This window comes from Stegostoma tigrinum, chromosome 22, assembly GCF_030684315.1.
Source record: "Stegostoma tigrinum isolate sSteTig4 chromosome 22, sSteTig4.hap1, whole genome shotgun sequence".
Classification (NCBI taxonomy): domain Eukaryota; kingdom Metazoa; phylum Chordata; class Chondrichthyes; order Orectolobiformes; family Stegostomatidae; genus Stegostoma; species Stegostoma tigrinum.
In genome coordinates this window covers 12,258,738-12,281,340 of record NC_081375.1, presented here as the reverse complement: position 1 = coordinate 12,281,340, position 22,603 = coordinate 12,258,738, and the positions used below count along the sequence as shown (strand labels likewise).

General features: G+C 46.6%; 2 protein-coding genes across 4 annotated transcripts in view; one reads left to right on the top strand and one right to left on the bottom strand.

Annotated features, from left to right (window-relative positions):
• Nucleotides 1-12,542, top strand: part of gnav1 (guanine nucleotide binding protein (G protein) alpha v1) — a 118,160-nt gene extending 105,618 nt beyond the window's left edge. For all 3 annotated transcript variants that reach the window (XM_048555595.2, XM_048555594.1, XM_048555596.2), the window contains exons 7-9: nucleotides 626-697; nucleotides 2,340-2,427; nucleotides 12,335-12,542. In XM_048555595.2, the coding sequence (XP_048411552.1) occupies nucleotides 626-697; nucleotides 2,340-2,427; nucleotides 12,335-12,525 (351 nt within the window). In that variant the 3' untranslated portion in view covers nucleotides 12,526-12,542. The remainder of the gene's footprint in view (nucleotides 1-625; nucleotides 698-2,339; nucleotides 2,428-12,334) is intronic.
• A 4,815-nt stretch (nucleotides 12,543-17,357) lies between these two features.
• On the bottom strand, nucleotides 17,358-20,800 carry npb (neuropeptide B). Its single transcript, XM_048555367.1, has 2 exons — nucleotides 20,506-20,800; nucleotides 17,358-17,820 (listed from the first exon to the last, which is right to left on the bottom strand). The coding sequence occupies exons 1-2, from the start codon at nucleotides 20,770-20,772 to the stop codon at nucleotides 17,692-17,694; spliced, it is 396 nt and encodes a 131-aa protein (XP_048411324.1). The 5' UTR covers nucleotides 20,773-20,800; the 3' UTR covers nucleotides 17,358-17,691.
• Between the last annotated feature and the right edge of the window lie 1,803 nt (nucleotides 20,801-22,603).

Below are 22,603 nucleotides of genomic sequence, written 5' to 3'. Positions count from 1 at the left end.
CAGAGCCAGGAAACCAGGCACAGGATGCACATGAGAGAGTCTGGAGCTGCCTTGACATGCTTCAGTCCATTAAATCATTCAGGGACCACATATGTTTCCCTTTTTAGATGATAGCTAGTTTCTAATCAACCTGCTCAGGTGTCAGTGCACAGTCCAGAGCAGGTGGGACTTGAATTGACCTCCTAGTTCATAGGTAGGGACATTACCACTGCATTGCAAGAGGCCGCCCTTCCCTTTTAACTATACATTGGAAACAGAAGGTAGACTCTGCCAAATAGCTAGTAAGTGCTGCAAGCGTTCTTTTCTGTGACCTAAAATTCACACGGGATTGTGTGAATTGTTATTTTCTTGGAGCAGCGGTGGGAGACTTTGAGACAGAGTTACAAGGAATGCTTGAGTTAAGGAAAAGCTATCTATTGACAGCCTTCAGATTGGTCTAGCTGTAGTTTGAGAACTTTCTCAGTTTAAACTGAAGTTTCAATGGCTCCCTCTGAAACCCCATCCCTCTGCCATTTCGGAGGAAGCCAAATGAAAGTTTGAGGTGGCCGGTCCAGCTGTGAAGGCTCAATGCTTCTGGTTTATACACCAGTCCTCACTCTCTCTTTCTTTTTTTTTATTCCCCCAGAACCGCTTGCAGGAGAGTTTGAGACTGTTTTCTTCCATCTGCAACAACATATTCTTCAGGAATACCTCCATGGTATGTTGATATCAGTGGAAAAATGAATGACGAATAAACAAAAATGTGTGATCAAGGTCTGAGGTGGGTGTAGCTGGCTTAATTGGTTACCAGTTTAATTTTTTTTAAACTTTATTCATTCATGGCATCGCTGGCAAGGCCAGAATTGTTGCCCATCTCTAAATTAGCCTTAAACTGAGTGGCTTGTTTGGCTGTTTCAAAGGGCAGTTAAGAGTTAAGCATGTCATTGTGGGTCTGGAGTCACGAGTAGGCCATACTAGGTAAGGATGGCATGTTTCCTTCCCTAAGGACATAAATAAGCAAGTGTGGTTTTTAAAGAAACAACATTCACTGGTATTTTTACCACCCCCTTCCTGAGACTGAATTACAGATGTTTACAGCTGCTGTAGTGGGACATGAGCACTACAGCATCTCCAGGGTAGTGGAGCTATATCTGCATCACTAAGGTTATGCCTTAGGTCCCAAGGTATTATTAAGCCTGCATCTCTCACGCTACTAATGCAGTGACACATTATCACTGCCAGATTCTCCCATATGTGTAGAAGGGGACCTGTGGGGCTTGTAGGAGGGGGGATAGGTTTGTAAGGAAGAGGATTTTTTTTGTGTGGAGGCCTGGGTGTGGTCAGGTATTTTGTTTTTGGCGGGGATGGGGCCGCTGGGTCAGGTCTTAAATGAGGAGGACCCTTTGGCCACCACAATATTGTGAAATGGAGAAAAGGTGTTGATTTGAGAAAGGGAGAGCATGTTACCTCTCAGGGTTGGCTGTAAATGAATAAAACTCCACATCCCAGCAAGAAGGAAGTGGGGGAAAGCAATCTCTCATTTATCTTCGAAAGACACAGTTCTCGCAGAAAAGCCTTTCCCCTCGGTAGGATATTATTTAGCTGCCTGTCAATCAGCAAAGTATTTAGAGTCTGTTCACCTGTGACCTCAAATTAATCCAGTTCCGTTTATAACTAATTGTGTCTGCCATTTGTAATTAGAACGTGGCTAATGACTGATGACAAATGGTCAATTCAGTTCTGCTTGACAATCTTGCTTACTGTTACTGTCTGCTTAATGGAATCATTTAATCAACTGTTTCTCTTTCCTAATGAGAGATTATTCATTGCTGCTGTTTGGATCGGACTGGATTCTCCTGATGTTCTACCTTCTGTTTGCTTTTAATTACATCATTAGCGAAGATTCTCCCCTCAAAAATGAGGGGCATTCTCCCCACTGATGTCCATGTTTTTTTCTCACGTTAAATGATTTTTTTGAGCTGGTCAGGGGAAAATTTCAGGCACTGTTTGTTCTGTTGGCTGGATGGCTGGTCAGTGGTAATGATACCCCAACAACGTAGGTTCGGTTCCCGCCCTGGCTGAGGCTACCATGCAGGTCCCTCCTTCTCAACCTCTCCCCTCACCTGAGGTGCTGTGGCCCTCAGTTAAACTGCTACCAGCTCTGTCTCTCTCTAATGAGGGAGCAGTCTCATGGCCCTCTGGCTTAACCTTTTACTTGAAGGGTAAAATTTCAAGAAATGAAAGCACCTTCACAAATTGAGCACGGGATGTGAAAGCCGAGAGGACTCAACTAATGTCATTAAAATACAAAGATTTGTTTATTCACCTTTTTTGATTATAAATTGCTCTTTCTCCTTTAGATCTTATTCCTGAACAAAATTGACCTGTTCCAAGAAAAGATTTTGCACTCGGGGAGACATCTCCGGCTGTACTTTGCACATTATCGAGGTATGGGGAGTCGGGGTGTGAGGTCGATGTCTTGTGTTTGTGCTTTTGTACTCGTGGCTCTGCAGTGGAGGGTGGGGCTGGGCTTCTTGTTGGGGTCCGCACTCTCTCAGCCCACCACCCACCAGCTCACCCTGAGACTGGTCTGTGTAAATTGGCTGCTCTGATTCCTGCATTACAAGAGTGACTACACTTCATGGTTTGGGATATCCTGACGTAACAGAAGGTCTTGTATGAATGCACTTCTTTCATTACATATTGTGGTCCGATAAAGTGAGTGTCAGGAGCCTATTTCACCATGAAAGGCATCGCTCGATTCCAGTTGGTACCTGACCACAGCCAAGGCTGTGTGTGGATGCTTCCTGGTTTAATTTTGTTCCACACTGGGGTTACTGGAAGATGGAGTAGCCCCCACCCACCAGCTCCACCCCACCCCAAAAAAATAAAATTTTTAAAGATACAGGCAGTAAGCTCCCTATAAAGTAACAGAAATTTTGAATAGCTGCTCTTTGTCCCTGTATTCATCAGGGAATCTAACAAAATTAACATGCCCAGTGGTGATTAAGAAAAATGGTATTTAACAGAGGAAGACTAAGTGAGGGTGCAAGAGAGAGAAATGCTTTAAATATGAAAGTAAAAACTGATGAACAATTGAATCCCATTCACAAATAGTAAACGAGGCAATGAACAGCAAGCAAAGATTCATGATGTTTTAGACAAGGGAATCTGGGATGGTGAATGTGAACCTCATTTGATTTTTGACTTTGTTGCCCCGTGTACTGAAAAACTTTGTTTTTGAGCGTTACAGGCCGATCACAGCAAGCAAGGGGTGTACAGATCAAAAAGACTTGGAGGCTTGCAGGTTACAGTGGGAGCTACATTAGTTGAGGCTAGAGTCCATTAATAATATTAGTAATTTTTACAGATTTAGAATTTGTTTAAAAGTGTAGAATGGTTACAAGAAATATTGGAGTTGTATCTGCTGTAAGAGCTTGCAAGGAGTTGTCCAGTGTTTGGTGTTCGATTTAGGAAGGCAGATATTTTAATAAGGAGGATGGTAATGGAGTTACTGACAAACATTGGTCATAGAGTCATATAGTATAGAAACATTCCCTTTAGTTCAACTAAACCATGCCAACCATGTCCCCAAACTAAATTAGTCCCATCTGCCTGCTCCTGGCCCATATCCATCCAAAGCTTTCCTATTCACACAATGATCTAAATGTCTTCTAAACTTTGTGTAACTGTACCTGCATCCATCACTTTCTCTGGCAGTTCATTTCACACACGAACCACTCTGTCCTTTTTAAATCTTTCTCCTCTCACCATAAAAATATGCCCCTGAGTTTTGAACTCCCCCAGCCCAGGATAAAGACCCTTGCTATCTATTGGTGCTGCAAAAGATATGTGAATCTTTTCTCCAAAAGGTGTAATTGTAACAATGAAAATATAATAAAGAAGAGCAAACACCCATTCAAGAAAGGAATGTCACATTTGACCAACTGCATTTCCTTCCTTGCAGGAATACCAGGAAGAGTAGACCAATGTACTGCAGAAGGTGAAATTAGTTTAGGTTTTTGAAAAGCCTTTGAAAAACCTAACAGCTGCTGACACAGTGTGGAGTCCAGATCAATGGTGACAGAAAGAGGAGGGTTAAGGAGAGTTACTTGGGCTGGCTAAAGGTGGGATCTGGCATTCTGCTGGGATTTCGTAACTTGTACAACCAACTTGGACCTTGAAATTGCAGAGACTGTAGTAAATACTGAGGAAGCCCACAATAACTTAAAAGGAGGCTTTAGTAATCTGTTGGATAGGTGCGTAATTAGCAATTGTGTTTCAATATTGATAAGTGTGAGGTGTTGTCCTTCGCTGGGAAGGGTAAGGAGTCTTCATAACCCCATGAATAACTGTATTAGTGATAATGGGAACTGCAGATGCTGGAGAATCCAAGAATATAAAATGTGAGGCTGGATAAACACAGCAGGCCAAGCAGCATCTCAGGAGCACAAAAGCTGACGTTTCGGGCCTAGACCCTTCATCAGAGATCATCACTCTCTGATGAAGGGTCTAGGCCCAAAACGTCAGCTTTTGTGCTCCTGAGATGCTGCTGGGCCTGCTGTGTTCATCCAGCCTCACATTTTATTATCCCATGAATAACTACCATCTAATTGGGATGGAGGTGGAAAGGGAGATGGTGGTACAAATATCCAAGATTAGGAAAGTGTTTGATAGTAAGGGTATAAAGGGCGGCACGGCGGCTCAGTGGTTAGCACTGCAGGCTCACAGCGTCAGGGACCTGGGTTCAATTCCACCCTCGGGTGACTGTCTGTGTGGAGTTTGCACATTCTCCCCGTGTCTGCGTGGGTTCCCTCCGGGTGCTCCGGTTTCCTCCCACAGTCCAAAGATGTGCAGGCTAGGTGGATCGGCCGTGCTAAATTGCCCGTAGTGTTCAGGGGTGTGTGGGTTATAGGGGGATGGGGTTGGGTCTGGGTGGGATGCTCCAAGGGGCGGTGTGGACTTGTTTGGCCGAAGGGCCTGTTTCCACACTGTAAGGAATCTAATCAAATCTAAAGTGCATGTTATTATTTGCACGGAAGTCTAAAACTAGGTGTTTTAGTTGGATTTATTTGTGTATATCGTAGTCAGAATTCAGCAGAATGTCCTTGAGCAAGTGGTTTGAAGTTGCAATGCCGTGGGGATTTTGGGGCAAATAGCATAGATGGATGTTGGGGGAAGCCACAGAAGAAAGGAATGCTCTTTGATGGGATATGGGCATTACTAGCTAGGTCAATATTTGCTGCCATCCCCTAACTTCCCTTGAACTGAGTGGCTTACCAGGCCATTTCAGAGGGCAATAGAAAGTCAGACTTACTGCTGCCAAATGCAGGTAACAACGGTGGAATTCCTTCCTTAAAGGATGTTAGTGAGTCAGGTAGGTTTTATGACACGCTGGTGATAGATATGTTTTCACCACTGCTGAAACAGCCTTTCAATTCTGAATTTTTTTAAAAAATGTGAGTGGAGATTCTGCCACGGGATTTGAACCTGTGTCCACAGAGCAATAGCCTGGCTCTTGTAATCCCAAGTCCAATGACTTCACCACTACACCACGCTGTCTCCAGGATCAAAGAGTATGCTGAGACGATTAGCTGATGTAAGGTTTGAGGAAGTTTGTACACAGCATAAACACCAGTATAGAGTCATTGGGCTGAATGGCCTGTTCCTGTGCTGCTGAAATGGGTGGATTGCTGAAGCATTTTATCAATTTAGTCTAAGTTGTTATTATTTCATTTTTAATGCTGAATTTGGAGTGTTTGGTTGGAAAGTGTTTGTTGGCTGACTGAAGCTTACTCCTTCCTCTGGAGATGTCAAGAGCTTTACCAGGTCCTGAAAAAGCTGGTCTCTTAACAGCTTAAAGTGGCTCAGGTGGCTCAAACCGTGCTCTTGATGCAAAAAATTAATTCTGCTTCGATGAGTTTGTCGGAATGGAAAAAGTGAATCTAATCGGAAATCCTGACAGGAGTTGGAAGGCCACAATAATAAGAAGCAAGACCATGGGAGAATGAAGTTCACTTTCTGGTCAGGGCTTTCAGATCTGTCCATTTTGAAATGCCAGCTGGGACCTGAGGATAAATACCATTCTGCATATTTTCTGTAATTGAATAAATGTGGTGCACTGGCTTGTTTTTCCTCTGGGTTTTGACCTGTCGAGACATTTCTACTTTTTAGTGAGACTGCCGAGTTCATCTCAATTTATGAAATTTAAATGACTTTTTGTGCTTGACCTTTTCAAATCAAAGCAATAAGCATTGTTGCTTTTCTTTCTGTCATACCCACCCCTCCATCCTGCCCTGTTCCCAGTGTTGCTGGCAGGTTAGTATTGATTGATCGTTCCTGGTTGCCCCACAGACCATGGTACAAAGTAATCACACTGATTTATTCAATTGAGTCTGAGGGGGAATCGGGGCTTATGAGGGAAAGGAAGGAAATTGCCACAGAGTCAATGAGCTGTACAGCACAGAAACAGATTCTTCTTGGTCCATGCCAACCAGATAGCTTAAATAAATCTAGAACTATTTGCCGGCATTTGGCCCCCATCCCTCTAAATCCTTTCTATCCATATACCCATCCAGGTGCCTTTTAAATGTTGTAATTGTACCAGCCTCCACCACTTCCTCAGGCAGCTCCACACACGCACTACCCTCTGCATGAAAAAGATACCCCTTCAGTCCCTTTTAACTCATTATACTCTCACCTTTAAAAACTCTAGTGTTGGACTCCCCTACTCTGGGGAAAAGATCTTGGCTATTCATGCTCCTCATAATTTTATAAGCCTCTGTAAGGTCACCCCTCAGCCTCTGATGCTCCAGGGAACTTAGCCCCAGCCTATTCAGTCTCTCAGTAACTCAAACCTTCCAATCCTGGCAGCACCCTTGTATCAGTTCAGCTGTGACCCTTTGAATGACAGAGCAGACTTGATGGGCTGAATGGCCTCTTTCCTGCTTCTACATCTTAGGGTCTTTGATAGACTGTGGTTGGGGTTTCTGTGGTGAAGAAATTTGTTTCAGAATGAAATGACTCAATTTTTTGTCAGGGTGAATAGAGGTTGTATAACGTGCAAGGCTATGGGCTATGTGCTGGAAAGTGGGGCTTGTGTCGATATGTCCGGACAGACTGGATGGGCTGAAGGGCCTCTTCTGTGCAGTATGCTGTATTACTGATTCTGATAAGCATCAGAGAGGAGAGATGAGAGGCAGCACGGTGGCTCAGTGCTTAGCACTGCTGCCTCACAGCACCAGGGACCCGGGTTGGTTTCGGCAACTGTCTGTGTGGAGTTTGCACACTCTCCCCGTGTCTGCGTGGGTTTCCTCCGGGTGCTCCGGTTTCCTCCCACAGTCCAAAGGTGTGCAGCTTAGGTTGATTGGCCATGGGAAATGTGGGGTTACAGGGATATGGTTGGGGTGGGGGTTTGGGTCTGGGTGGGATGTTCTTCAGAGGACCTGTGTGGCCTCGATGGGCCAAACGGCCTGCTTCCAAACTTTAGGGATTCTGTGATTCCATGAGCATTGGAAGTGAAGAGGGACTGAGGGGAACAGCTGGAATGGGAAAGGTATTGGTACGAAGAAGATGGGGCCATTGTTGGATACAGGGAATGGGTAAATGGAGAGGAAAGGCCATTACTAGAGGAGCAGATTGTCTGTGGAGATATGTAGAGTTGAAGCAGGGTGCAACTGAAGTCACCGAGAGAGCCAGTTTTGTTCTGACATCCAATGCCATTGTCCGCTAATCCCTAACGCTTGCTTGAAAGCCTAAACTGTTTAAAATCTCAGTTCATCAGTAGGCAATTTTCACCCAATACTTCAGCGCTCTCCCCCTCTTTCCCCACCCTGAACAGAAAGTAAGATGCACCTGTTCCCAGGGAGTTGTCATCATCTTACCTCATCTACTGTTCACTGAAATGTTCTGTATTCATAAGATATATAAAGGTATACATCGTAACCATTGTCGGTTTAGCCCTGAGGGATGGCCTTAATCAAGAATAACTAGTTCTAGTGGCAGTTGGTAAAAGGACCCAAGGTGCTGCAACAAAAGGGGGTTTTATTTGAGGAGCAGTGAGAATTTGGCATGTGGGGCTGGGCAGATACAGATTAGCCTCAGAAGGGAGTTGGAGAAATACTTAAAGGAAAAATAACATGATTTGCTCTCGGCAAGGTCTTGCACAGACTTGATGGGCTGAACGGTCTTCCGCTCCAATTCTAAGGGAAATATATTTTGTCAACATACGGTAGCAACCATGAAAATGGCCCTTGGGCTGTATGTTTGGAATTCAGTGTTTTGTTTTTGAAGGGGAGGAAGGGGGTGTTGCTGAGGCTGACAGTGCAGTGCTGCAAAACTGCATTCTCAACAAAGAAGTAAAATATGTTTAAATGATGGCCCTTTGCTGTCGTCTTCATCGATCATACAACAAGAATTGAACATTGATCTTTTTGCTTGAGAGTAAAGAATTGATTGTTGGTCTTTTTATGACAACATCCTGCACATAATAAAAAGAGCGGGAAAGGTTTAGGAAAGAATCCCAGGATCTGTGTCTCATCAGCTGATGAAAAGGACTGTATTTCAGTTATAGGGACATCGGTGAGACCACACCTGGAGTACTGTATAAGGGACTGTTTGCTGTACTAACAGAAAGATGTTAATGTGTTTGTAACAGTTCAGAAATGTCTGCTTGACTCAAACCTGGAATAAGTGGATTGCTTTTTCAGGAAAGACCTGGCAAGCTTGGCCTGAATCCTCTGGAATTTAGACTCTAAGGTGATTTCATTGAAACATAGAAGGCCCTGAGGAGACTTGACTGGGTGGATGTGGAAAAAGACACTTCCTCTCGTGAGAGAATCTAGGTGTACTTGTTAAAAGTAAGGGATCATCCATTTAAGACAGAGACGCGGTAATATATTTTCTCTGAGGATTGAGGGTCTTTAGGATTCCATTCCTCTGAAAGGCAGTGAATGAGATATATTTTTAAGACCAGGGTAGATTCTTGATGACCAAGGGAATGAAGGATTATTGGAGATACGCAGGAATGTAGAATTGAGGTTAAAATCAGATCAGCTATGATCTTATTGAATGGGGGAGCAGGCTTGAAGGGCTGAAGGCCCCTCTCTTGTTCCTTGTTTTTATGTGCATTAATAATCATGGTGTCTGGAAATCAGCACTTACCCAGGTTCTTCAGGGCACAAGAAGCCAGAGTTGGAAAAGCTTGGATATATCATCGAGGGTTTAGGCTGAAGTTTGGAATTGGAAACATAGGCCCTCATTTCCCCAGTTCTGTCTGTGTTTTTCCCTGTAGAACAAATGTTTGACCAAAGCAGGAGTGAAATGGGGGAGCTGCACCAACTGTGCAGATAGAACTGTGACTGACTATCAGTGAGGGAGATGATGCTGTGTGAAATTGTTGGTTGGTGGCCAACATAACTGTTTAATTTTCCACCTTGACATCTTCCTTGTCCTGAAATCTCAGTGGATCAGCTGCAGATAGCACTGTGTTCAGGGGACGTAGCCAGTCAGTGCTGGGAGCAGCTGTGTTACCTCATTTGAAGACAGATCTGTGAAATTGGCATTAATTCTGAAGGATGTTCATTACACACTGAGCTGAGGCTGTAGTATGTGTTCAAGTAGAAACCTTGATCATCATCATCATCATCATCATACCTTGCATTTATGTGATAGTCTTCACATTCTTGGATTTGGAAATAGGTTGACAATGAAGTACAGTTATTCTGAGGAGAAACACTGCAGCCAATTTGCACTCAGTAAGTTCCCACAGACTGCCAAGTGATAATGACTGTTACACTAACAGAGAAATAAAGAAATGAGTTTAAAAAGTTCAGCACTAATCTTCTCAGTGTAAACTTGGAAAATAAAGTTTTAAAGTTGGTTATAATCAGTTGGTTAAAGGATGAATATTTGCAAGGAGACCTGAGAGAGTTTCCCTGTATGTCTTTAAGGTAGTGGCATGAGATCTTTAATACCCAAGAGAACAGACAGAGCCCTGTTTAACATCTCCAAACAACAGCACCATTGACCGTGATAACAAACTGTGGAGCTGGATGAACACAGCAGGCCAAGCAGCATCTCAGGAGAACAAAAGTTGACATTTCAGGCCTAGACCCTTCTTCAACGCCAACTTTTGTGCTCCTGAGATGCTGCTTGGCCGGCTGTGTTCATCCAGCTTCACAGATTGTTATCTTGGATTCTCCAGCGTCTGCAGTTCCCATTATCTCTGATACAGTTTTAACCCCCAGCACCATTGACCGTGTCGCATTCCCTCAGGGCTGCTCCTGGCCCTGTCACTTGTGTTCGGGCCTCCAGAGTGGGACTTTGACTCGCAACTTTCTGACCAAAGCAAACCCCTCCTGCCCCTTGTCATCTAACTAGCCCCACCCACTGCCAAAGTTTCTTGCAAGGTAGCTGCCAGATGGATCTCTGTGCTTTCTGGCGTATATTGAAGGCAGAGATCGGTGGATCGAAGGAAATCTGGGATGGTGGAATTGAGCTGAAAGATCAGTCATGATCCAGTGGAATGGCAGGGGCTAAGTGAGCAGCCTGGACTCCCCTGATGTGACTGAGCTGTGGGGTGCCAGTGAGTGCCCCATCCTGTTTCCAGGGCCTGATCTCAGCGAGATTAACCTAAATCTGGTGTCCTCCCTGTCCCATCCTCAAGGAGAGGAGAACAGCAGTTGAATAATGTTGGAGTGGGTCCTGGATCCGATTGAAACCCCCTTAACCCAAAAAGCTGTGCAATATGAGAGAGTCTAATTTGAAATGGACGTCTTGAAGAGAATGTAGCCTCTTTTCACCAATGAAACGAGGGCTTGGTTGTAGGCTGAGTGAGCAATCACTTTGTGCGCCTTTGGAGATTCCCCTCCTGTTACCACTTTTTGAATTCTCTCTCTGCCCAAATGCTGTTTGGGAAATGGGAACAGGTGGAACAGACCATTCAAACCTGCTGCAGCATTTGGCTACGTCACAGCCCATCATCTACCTCAACTGAACATTATCCTCATGTCCTTCCTACCTTTTAATATCCAGAAATCTATCAATATCTTTTCTCGAATGTAACTCAGTTCTGAGTCCCCAGTTTCTGAGTGAAGAAATTGCAGCTTGCCTCACTCCTTGCCCCTCATTCTGAGACAGTACCTTTGGTTCCAGACCCTTGTCCCTCCCCTCCCTTCCTCAAAACCCCCACTGCTCACAGCTGGGGAAACATCTTGGATTTACTCTGCCGAGACCTATCTTGGATCTTATAGCCACATCCTAGGATAATCCGATTCCAGATTCCAGTTTGGAACTGACTGTTAGCAAATGCAGTAGAGTTTCCAGGAAAACTGACTCTCATCTTCCCTGCCTTCAGGGCACTCACAATGCTGTCAGTGAGGGAAGCTGCAGGACTTTGACTTGGTGGTGACAATGAGCACTACGTTGCTTCGGAAAAAGATATGGCTTGGAAGGAGGCCATTCACGTCCTCGTGTCAGCTCTGGCTAAAAACGAAACTAGCCATCAGTTCTAACTCCACTTTCCAGCCCCTAGCCCTGCAGGTTCTAGTGCTTTCAGGCCAGATCCGGGACTCTGTGTCAACTCCCATCCAACCTGAGACACTTCTAACCTTTTCCACCCATCACCTTCGATTCCTCCCCCCCCCCCCCCCCCCAGTAATTGACGTCCCTGATAGGTTCATCTAGATCTTCCCTGTCTACTCTTATCTAGACCTCTTATAATTTGGTTCACTCCATTAACTCACCGCTCTCCACCTTTCCTCTGGGGAATGGCGATATAATTCCACGTGTTTGTGGCTTGGATGGGAACTAGCAGGTGCTGGTGTTCCCACGCTTTCCCAGTGTTTATAGCACAGAAATAATAGACCATTCGGTCTAAGTAGCTCCTGCCAGCCCTTTTACTCCATGTGGGCCTTGCACCCCTCCTTCATCTGACCCATCAACATTTCTCCCTTCCCTGTTCCCTTGTATTAGAATTGGACATCTCCCCCCCCCACCCCCAACACCACCCACCTTAAATGTCTCTATGCTCTCCTAAGGTACTGGCCATACCTCCTCTACAGAGGGACTGTAATAAGCTCTAAGATCTCACTCGGGGTGACCTGCGCGCCCCCCCCCCCTCACAATGCCATGTCATGTTACAAACCCACCTCGCAGTTTCAGTAAGCTGCTTTCTGCCCAGTCTGTGCACTGTTGGCAATGGGTGGCACAGAGAAGGGGCAGTCACAATGGGGAAAGGGTGTGGTTTTGGACGTGGGCAGCGGAGCAGGGGCCTTGGTTGGAAAGGGTCAGACATGAACAGTTTAGCGTTGCCGCCTCGTTTTATGAGCGATCTCTCTCTCTCTCTGCTGTCCAGGTGCTGATTGTGATGTGGATTCTGCTGCTCGCTTTGTTGCCAGTCAGTTCCTGTCTCTCAACAGGAACCCAGCGAAGCTGATCTACCACCATTTCACAACGGCCACCGACACGTCCAACATCCAAGTTGTCTTCCAGGTCGTCATGGACACCATCATAAAGGAAAACCTGCAAGCGGTCTCTCTGCTATAATCTTTGGGTGCAGTGGGCAGGGTTCTGGGGGTGGGGGGGGGTGGGTTCAGACAGAAAGCGGTTGCCCACAGAGGTTGGGATTAGAGCCTGCTCTGGTTCATGATCAGGCGAGCAGAACACTCGGACCCTCGGACCAACCTCCCTAAAATCTGACAGGCTTGTCGCACTGATAGCTGTGTTGAGATATCGCACCTTGGGCGACCTCCTTTTCTCAGGAAGGGGAGGGATAATTGGTGAAACTCCACATCATTTCAATATTGTAGCCACCCAGACCCCTGGTGGTGAGGGTTGGCGGGGGTGGGCGGTGCGGGTTTTGCTATGAAGGATATTTAAAGCTCCACATTCCCCCAGTCTGCAAGAAGGGACTGTGAATGCGATCATTCCAGCACAGTCTAGGCACAGTGAGCACTGTTTGAAGCTTCTGACAGCCCAGATGTCTTACCCCCCACCCCTCTGCTATATCCCTAGTCTCTAATTCCAAAGGCAGCGTTGGCAGTATGGGGCTGCATTTGGAGGACAATTCCAGCGACATTTCATTGGAGGTGGGAGAAGGCAGTTCACTGGGACAATCTGGCCAAACCCTTCGAACACTGGGATTTTCTACGATGGTACATTTGTTGTGAACCAGTGTGCAACCTTACAGTCAATTCCCACCAACTGTGCTCAGAAACTACTGTCACCACTGCCTCCGGGCTAGGGGAGGGCCTTGGCTTTTAGTCTCTGGACTTGCTGATGTCCTAGTTTGTTGCTGCCTCTAAATCAATCCTTTCTAATGAAGGGAGGTTCAGTATGTTATAGAAAAGCTGTGTCTTGATATATTTTGTTGTATTGTTAATATTGAATGACAAATGTTGCACTGGTGTATTTTCAGAATAAAGTAGATAATGGCCCCTAAAACTTGTTTCCAACTCCTCTGTTCTGTCATGTAGAAAGAACATGTTTTACAAAGAATTGTGTGTGTGTGTGTGTGTGTTATTTTTAGATTAGATTAGATTCCCTGCAGTGTGGAAACAAGCCCTTCAGCCCAACAAGTTCACACCGCCCCTTGGAGCATCCCATCCCCCTATAACCCACACACCCCTGAACACTACGGGCAATTTAACATGGCCAATCCACCTCGCCTGCACATCTTTGGACTGTGGGAGGAAACTGGAGCACCCAGGGGAAACCCACACAGACACGGAGAGAATGTGCAAATATATATTTCTTTTTAACTTGACAGTGAAACTTTCCTCCTTCCAAAGTCAGCTCTCTTCATTTGCAAAAATAATTTTAATGGAACCTTCTTGGAAATCAAGCTCTATTCTTCTGTATTTCCAGTGGTGACTTTTTTATTTTACTGCAGTTCCTTTTTAGCAGATGAGTCTGGGGAGGAGAACCACATTAACGAGACCTGTTACATATCACTGTCTCTCCCTGAGACTGTCACCGCTCAGTTTGACCTGGTTTCCACCCAGTTACCTACAGTTCTTCAAGGGATCGATTGCAAGACCAGCAAATATTGGCCACCCTTCCTACTTGTCCTTGAGTAGGATTCTTGAGCCGCTGCATTCAGAGTGGTGTAGGTACACAGGGAAGATGATTTCTGTAACAATGTGACGCGGCTGATATTTCGGAAGGTGCTAGAGAGTCAGCCACATCACAGCAAGACAGAGCTCCCCGGCTGGCCAGACCAGGGAAAGACAGCAGTTTCTCTTTCTTGAAGGAGCACCTACTGAACCAGATCAGTTTCTAACAACCACAGTTTTCAATTACCAGACTCTCTCTGTTGGTTTGAATTAAAATTCTCCCAGCTGCTGTGGTAGGATTTGAACCCCATGTCTCATAGAACATAGAACAATACAGCGCAGAATAGGCCCTTCGGCCCTCGATGTTGCGCCGACCTGTGAACTAATCTAAGCCCCTCCCCCTACACTATCCCATCATCCATCTGCTTATCCAAGGACTGTTTAAATGCCCCTAATGTGGCTGAGTTAACTACATTGGCAGGCAGGGTGTTCCATGCCCCTACCACTCTGAGTAAAGAACCTGTTTCTGACATCTGTCTTAAATCTATCACTCCTCAATTTGTAGCTATGCCCCCTTGTACAAGCTGAAGTCATCATCCTTGGAAAAAGACTCTCACTGTCCACCCTATCTAATCCTCTGATCATCTTGTATGTCTCTATTAAATTCCCTCTTAGCCTCCTTCTCTCCAATGAGAGCAGACCCAAGTCCCTCAGCCTTTCTTCATAGGGCCTACGCTCCAGACCAGGCAACATCCTGGTAAATCTCCTCTGCACCTTTTCCAATGCTTCCACATCCTTCCTGTAATGGGGCGACCAGAACTGCACACAATAAGGTAGGGCCTTCATTTCAAGAGGACTAGGATTCAAGAGCAGGGATGTACTGCCGAGGCTGTGTAAGGCTCTGGTCAGACTCCATTTGGAATATTGTGAGCAGTTTTGAGCCCCTGTATCTAAGCGAGAATTTGATGGTTTTGGAGGGGTCCAGAGAAGGTTCTACAGGAATGATTCTGGGGATGACGGACTTGTCAAATGAGGAGCGATTGATGACTCTGAGTCTATACTCGATGGAGTTTACAAGGATGTGGGGAAATCTTATTGAAACTTACAAAATACTGAGAGACCTGGATAGAGTGGACGTGGACAAGAAGTTTACTCCAGTAGGAGTAATTTGCATAGCCTCAGAGTGAAGAGACAATCCTTTAGAACCGAGATGAGGTGGAATACCTTTAGCCAGAGGATAGTGAGCCTGTGGAACTGATTGCTGCAGAGGGCTGTGAAGGCCAGATCATTGTGTATTTAAGACAGAGATAGAAAGGCTCTTGATTAGTCAGGGGATGGAGGGTTAGTTGGAGTAAGCAGGAGAATGGGCTTCAAAAACATACCAGCCCTCGTTGAATAGCAGAGCAAACCCGATGAGCCAGATGGCCCGATTCTGCTCCTGTATGGTGTGGTCTTTGGGTTACTCAGCCAGCGCTGTGCCAGTAAACTTCCATTTCATGCCCCCCCCCCGACCTCGATCATCACCACCACAGCCTCTGTTCAGTTGTTTGCATGTGTTTTGAGAGAGAGTGGGAATGGACTAATGGATGTTGGATAAGTTTGGGAGGATTGAAGATTTAAAAACTGGAGACATGGAGGAGTGCAATGTCTTGGTTGCCACTTTAGAGAAGAATGAAAAGGTAGTTGGTACCAATGGAAGGAGAGAGTTGACAATAAAAACAGAAGAAAATATCTGTGTGGGTAACTTTGAGATGTTGACCTGAGGGAACACGGGAACTGATGGAGGCCATTCAGTGAAATCCTGGCTGATCAGCGGCTTAACTCTATTTACCTGACTTTAATCCCTTTACTGAACAAAAAAAATCATCTTTCTCAGATTTAAAATTACAACTGAACTAACATCTGTTGCCATTTGTGGAAGGGATTTCCAAACCTCTCCCACCCTTTGTGTGTAGAAGTGCTTCCTAACATCTGAATAGTCTGGCCCTAGTTCTCAGTCCCCATTTCCTGGTTCCAGATGTACAGAGACTTGAAGAAAGCTGAAGAAGACACAAAGGATTCTAGTGACATCCCCATTCAGGTGATGGTTACCATCAATGAAAGTCAAAGTGAATGTGGTTGAAAGATTGGGGAAGAAATCAGAAGTGAGCTAGGATAAGGGAGGCATCAAAACAAAGCGGGTTGTTTTGACAAAGTGAAATATTTAATGAATTTTAAGGCACTTGCAGAGTTTTATTTCTGACCACTGCCTATACAAAAGCCCATTGTGAAGAAGTCCCATTGCACACGAAACAGTAACTCTGTTTCTCTCTCTAAAGATGCTGCCACATCTGCTGAGTTTCTCTGCCTTTCTGTCAGATTTTGAACATCTGTGATATTTTGCCTTTATTAAACAAACACAGAATTGTTCCCATCTTAAACATTTCATGTCTCCTGAGATGTTTTTTGGTCTTTTGTCTGAAATGTTCAATTATATTTGTTATTTTCAGGTTTTTAAGTTGGTTCATGTATAACAATTTTGGAAACTGAACATTATTATCCAGGACACCAGCCTCGATATGTATTACATGGTGTTTTATCAGACTTTTGTGATTAGATTAGATTCCCAACAGTGTGGAAACAGGCCCTTCGGCCCAACAAGTCCACACTGCCCTTTGGAGCATCCCACCCAGACCCATCCCCCTATAACCCACACACCCCTGAGCACTACGGGCAATTTAGCATGGCCAATCCACCAACCTGCACATCTTTTGATGATGCCACGACCAGCTGCAGTGAAGTGGCTTTTCTGCATTTAATGAAGGGACCCAAACTTTAATGCATTTTTAAAAAGAGTTGCTATTTGAGATAGTAATAGTCGTTGTCGTAGAGTGGATGTGTTTGCTTAATTTTTCTCATTCTGAATGTAACATACGCACACCCAGATATAGTATATGCAGATATACATGCATTCAATACCCAGAGTGTACATAAACAGGTGCAGGACGCACAAATTTATTGTGCGCATACAGATACAGTGCACAAGTACACATTTATACACCTACAGGTGCATATGTGCACGCATTCTCTGTCACACACGGGACAAAAGTAATAAAGTTCTCTGTATAAATAGTCATACGATTTATGACTTTCCCTCTATAAGCCTCCTTCATTACAAATTAACTGCTACTTATATGATTTGCTATATATGAGAATTTAGATTTTTTAAAAATTACTGTATTTTTCTCAAGTTTAGTTTTTTTTCATCCTGGACTGTTTTTCTGTAGGTTATTGTTAAGTATCTAAAGGACGGTCAAATGCCATACATTCAAACAGGAGCCAGGACACGTTTTAAGGCTGAAATATAATTAATAAGTCATTTAAAGTTACAGACACATTAGAATTGCACCAATGCACAGCTCATTTATACAATGGTTCTCCATATTCACCGAAATGTTTTTAAATATTGCAATCGATCATTAACAAAAATAGACACTGGGGGACTGCCCTGCAGCAAAGGAATTAGTTTCTTGTATTTTAACACAGGTTCATGAGCTCGGAGTTAACATTAAAATTCAGGGTCAATTCTAAATTGTTCAAAATGGATATAAGTAATGAAACACTGAGTGTCAGGATCAGTTTGTAGGGGTTTCTGTTGAGGGCGAGAGAATGAGTGGGATCAGGCGTTCATACAGTCCTGTGAGTCCAGCGACAGATATACATCAGCCTTGCATTGGAAAGTGTTCAGACCATCCTGGATGAGTTCACAGCTCTGCAGGTTGGGAGAGATGTCTTTCAAGCAGACAGCCTGTGGAATGAATGCACACAGAAGCACCAACAACCATTTATTAAAAGCAGAAAGTGCTGGAGAAACGCAGCCTCTCTAGAGACAGAGAACACATTTCAGATCCTGCAGGACTATTCTTCGGAACCGGGAGCTCCCATTGTGCATCATCTCCTAACTGCCAGGGCCACCAGAATAAGACAATGTTACAACTCCACTGTCCCTGTGGCAGCGTTCCTTCCTCTAAGACAGATAAAAGTCCCACCTGCTCCCGTCATTGTTAATAACATTTCTGAACAGGTTGACTTCAACAATGTCTCTACTAACACCGCCAGAGATATGTGTGGATGGTTTGTGTTGTGAAGGGTTTTACTTTAAAACCATCCTCCAGCCGGGATATTTTTTAAGGGATTTCAGTTCTGGTTGTAATCCTTGTGGTCTCTGTCTGCACTGAGCCTGGGCGCAAACTTACTCATTGCAAAGAATTCGACCTGTACCTCCCTGCAAATCAGGGACTGCAGCTATGTTCAAACAGTTCATCCTCTCCTTCTCTCTCACACACTCCTTCCTTACTCACGCTTCACCGCCCCCCTCCCCTTCCACACATTCCCCTAACCGCCCCCCCACTCTCCTCCCTCCCCTCTCTCACTCTCCCCCCCAACTCTCTCACTCTCCCCCCTTCCCTCTCTCACTTTCACTGTACCCCCCCCCCCCCCCGGGGTCAGGCTGACAGTTCTCTGTGCCCCTGCTGGGTACAGGCTGGTGTATTGAGGCAGCGGGCAGGGGCGAAAGGAGGAGAGATGGGGGGTTACGGGGATCAGAGTTTACATTCCTCTCTCAGCCTTTAGCAAACCCTCACTGAGCATCTCCCGTGCGGTCCTAAAGCCAGCCTGTCCCCTTCCTGCACCAATACGGAACAAATCCGCTTTCACAGGGAACTGAAATGTAACCCCATTCTTAATAACAGCCTTCCTACAGCATTACAGTCTATAATATTAGTTTAAAGTTACATTTTGATGCAGTTCTGTTTGAAGGAATCTGCTATAGATTTCTCCCGTGGAGCTTTGTGTGTCCCCTCGGCGAGTATTGTCACGGCCGTTTTCACACTATCTCGCCACCCACCCCCTAACCCAGTCTGCCCCCACCCTCCCCTCTCTGTCTGCCCACTCTGTTCCCCTCCTTGGTACCTGTCTCGTCAGGCTGTCCCTCTGTATCATGTCCCACATTCCATGCTCTATCTCTCCCACAACACCCCATCCCCCAGTCCCATCACCTCCCAATCTTCTGTCTCTCAACCCCTCCCCAGTCCCACCACTTCCCAATCCACTCTCTCCCCCCCCTTCCCCAGTCCCACCACCTCCCAATCCACTCTCTCCCCCCCTTCCCCAGTCCCACCACCTCCCAATCCACTCTCTCAACCCCTCCCCAGTCCCACCACTTCCCAATCCACTCTCCCCCCCCCTTCCCCAGTCCCACCACCTCCCAATCCACTCTCTCCCCCTTCCCCAGTCCCACCACCTCCCAATCCACTGTCTCCCCCCTTCCCCAGTCCCACCACCTCCCAATCCACTGTCTCCCCCCCTTCCCCAGTCCCACCAACTCCTTATCTGTTTTAGGAGACTTTCGCTGTTTCCCTGTCAGTGTGACACCTTCTGTCCTCACCCCTTACCCCTCTATCTGTCTGTTCTCTAGGAATCTCCCGTTCCCTGTTTCCTCTCTCTCCTCCCCCATCTCACCTTCCCCCCACCTCTTCTCCCTGCCCTGTTATCCTCCCTGACCCATCCCTCTCTCTCCTTATCCCACATTCGCTTCGCCTTCCCTCATCTCCTCACTCTCTCCCGATCCCACACGTCCCTCTTCCTGTCTTTTCGAGTTTCTCTCCTGTGTCTCCCCACCCCACACCTTTTTTCCTCCAACTCCCCTATCTCTCCCTCCTCTCGCCCTCACCTCCCTCTCCTAAAGTCGATCTATTCCACTCTCTCCTTCATATCCTCCCTTCCCACCGCCTTTCACTCTCCCCTTCCCTTTCCCAATCTATTCCCTATTCCTCCTCTTCCCTCCGTTCTCCCTCTTGTACTTTCTCCATTTCCCTCTCTCCCCGAACCATATCCCTCCCTCCATCCTTCTCACTTCTCTCGCCCTCTCCATCTCCCCCTCTCCCTATCCCCGTCCATCTCTCCGTCTCCATGTCTCCTGCTCTCCCACTCTCCCTCTCCATCTCCATGCCTCCCTCTCTCCCTCTGTCTCACTTTTCTCCCCCTCTCCATCTCCCCCTCCCTATCCCTGTCCATCTATCCACCTCCATCTCTCCATCTCCCTGCTCATCTCTCCCTTTCCACCTCTCCCTCTCCCTGCTCATCTCCACCCGCTCCTCTCCCTGTCCATCTCTCCCTCTCTCTGTCCATCTCTCCCCCTCTCTCTCTCCCTGCCCATCTCTCCTTCTCCCTGCTCATCTCCCCCTTTCTCTCCCTGCCCATCTCTCCCTCTCTCTGTCCATCTCTCCACTTCTCCCTCTCCCTCTCTCTCTCCCTGCCCATCTCTCCCTCTCTCTGTCCATCTCTCCACTTCTCCCTCTCCCTGCCCATCTCTCCCTCTCCACTTCTCCCCCTCATCTCCCCCCTCCCTCCCCCTGCCCACCTCTCCCTCTTCCTGCTCATCTCACCCTATGCTCCTCACGTCTCTTCCCCCCACCTCCCCACTCCCACTCACCATGGTTTTGATGAGGGCGGGAGCCCGGTGCTGACTGCCCTGCTCCGGCTCCACGCCGTTCCCTGCCGCCTCTGGCCCCGGGCCGGGCTCCGATCTGCGAATGTAGGGAGAGCGGCGGATGCCGGATAGGAGCCCGGAGGCTCTGCCGACCGAGTAGTAGGTGGGTCCGGCTGCCTGCTTGTACCAGGCTTGCCCGGGTCCGGGCAGCAAACTGGCCAGCAGCAGACTGAGTGTTGCAAGTTTCAGTGAGCTGTCCAGGGCTGGCATCTTGGTGCTTCAGTGAAACTGGCAGCAGGAGCTCCGAATGGGAAAGGGACCATCTCCAGCTCCTTTTAAATACCCCCGTCCCTCCGTCACATCACACGCCCCCTTTACACTGTGCACCAATGCGGAACCATCCAGGGACTCTCTACCCCCGTTCAGGGAGCGATCACTGACAAACTCAACATTTACTACCCATTACTAACCACCCCCTCAGAAGATGGTCCCTTGCAGATATAGAACTGTACGGCACGGAAACAGACCCTTCGGTCCATCTCATCCACGCCGACCTGATCGCCTAAATTAATCTACTTGCCAGCATTTGGTCCCCATCCCTCTAGACGCTTCCTATTCATACACCCACCCAGGTAAGCCTTTTATATGCTGTAACTGTACCAGGCTCCACCAATTCCTGAGTAAGCTCATTGCACACACTCAGCACCCTCTGCATGAAAAAGTTCTCCTTAGGCCCCTTTTCTATCTTTCCCCTCTCATCTTAAACCTCACGCCCTCTGGTTTGGGAATCCCCCACCCTGGGAAAAACACCTTGGCTGTTCACCCTATCCATGCCGCTCATGATTTTATAAACCTCTGTAATGTCACCCCTCAGCCTCTCACCCTCCAGGGCAAATAGCCCCAGCTTATTCAGCCCCTTCCTATTGCTCAAACCCTTCAAGCCCAGCAACATCCTTGTATTTCTTTTCTGAATCCTTTGAAATTTCACAACATTTCTCCTATAGCAGGGAGACCAGTACTGACTGCAGTATTCCATGGGCTAACCAATGTTCTGTACAGCCACAAAATGACCTGCCAACTCCCAGACTCAATGCACTGACCAATAAAGCCAAGTGTTTCAAACACCTCCTTCACTATCCTGCTTACCGCTTGAAACACATGCTCTGCTGGCTTTGTGAGGGCACTCTGAGGGGAGGGAGCCCCTGAATTTTGACTCACTGAGCGATATTTTCCCCCAAGTCAAGGGGGTGCATGACTCCAAGGGTCTCTCGCAGAGGGTGATGTTCATTGGAGAGGAATTTACCCTTCAGGGAGCCACTTTTGGTGCTAAGTGCTCAGATTGGGGGTGGGGAGGTTGCCTGTGTCAGAGTACAAGGGAATGGACAGTATATGAGAGGAGCAGCGTTCTGGTTACACAGTGGTTTAGACAGGGCTAGGTGGTGTGATGTCAGTATCTGTGATTGCCAGATTGGGACACCAGCTGGAGACTGGGATGAGGTTGTAGACATGCTCACCGAGCCCGTGGGTTTGATTACAGATGTTTTGTCACCCCGCTGGGTAACATTGTCAGTGCGTCTCCGGTGAAGCGTGGGTGTTCTGCCCTGCTTGTTACTTACATGTCTCGGTTTGCTGGGGTGGATGGCATTACCTCTGATTCTGTTTCTCAGTTTGTATATCAGTAGCTGTCACAGGTTGGTTGTTGGCTGGTGAACTACCCTGATACCTAGGGGTCTGAGTAGTCTTGTGGTCATCTCTGTGTGGTAGGGTGACTAGTGTGCCTAGCCATGTTGTCTCTTATTGTGGTCTGTTGCAGAGGTAACAGCAGATTGTACTTTGTGAGTATCCATTCCTTTTAAAAACTCTGCATAGCTGTTCCTGCTCTGTTTTGCACATTTCTGGGTTGGTGCAGTGTGTTGTCCTAACGTAGCTCTGTTTATGGGTGTTGGGGAGGTTGCTGGTGTAATTAAGTATCTATCTTGTTGTCTGTGTACGCTAGTCTGGAGTTCCACCATTATGTCCAGGAAGGAGTGTTAGTTGTTGATCTCTTCTTTTGTGACTGTTATTCTGTTAAGAATATTGTTTGTGTTGGGGGGTTTCTTCT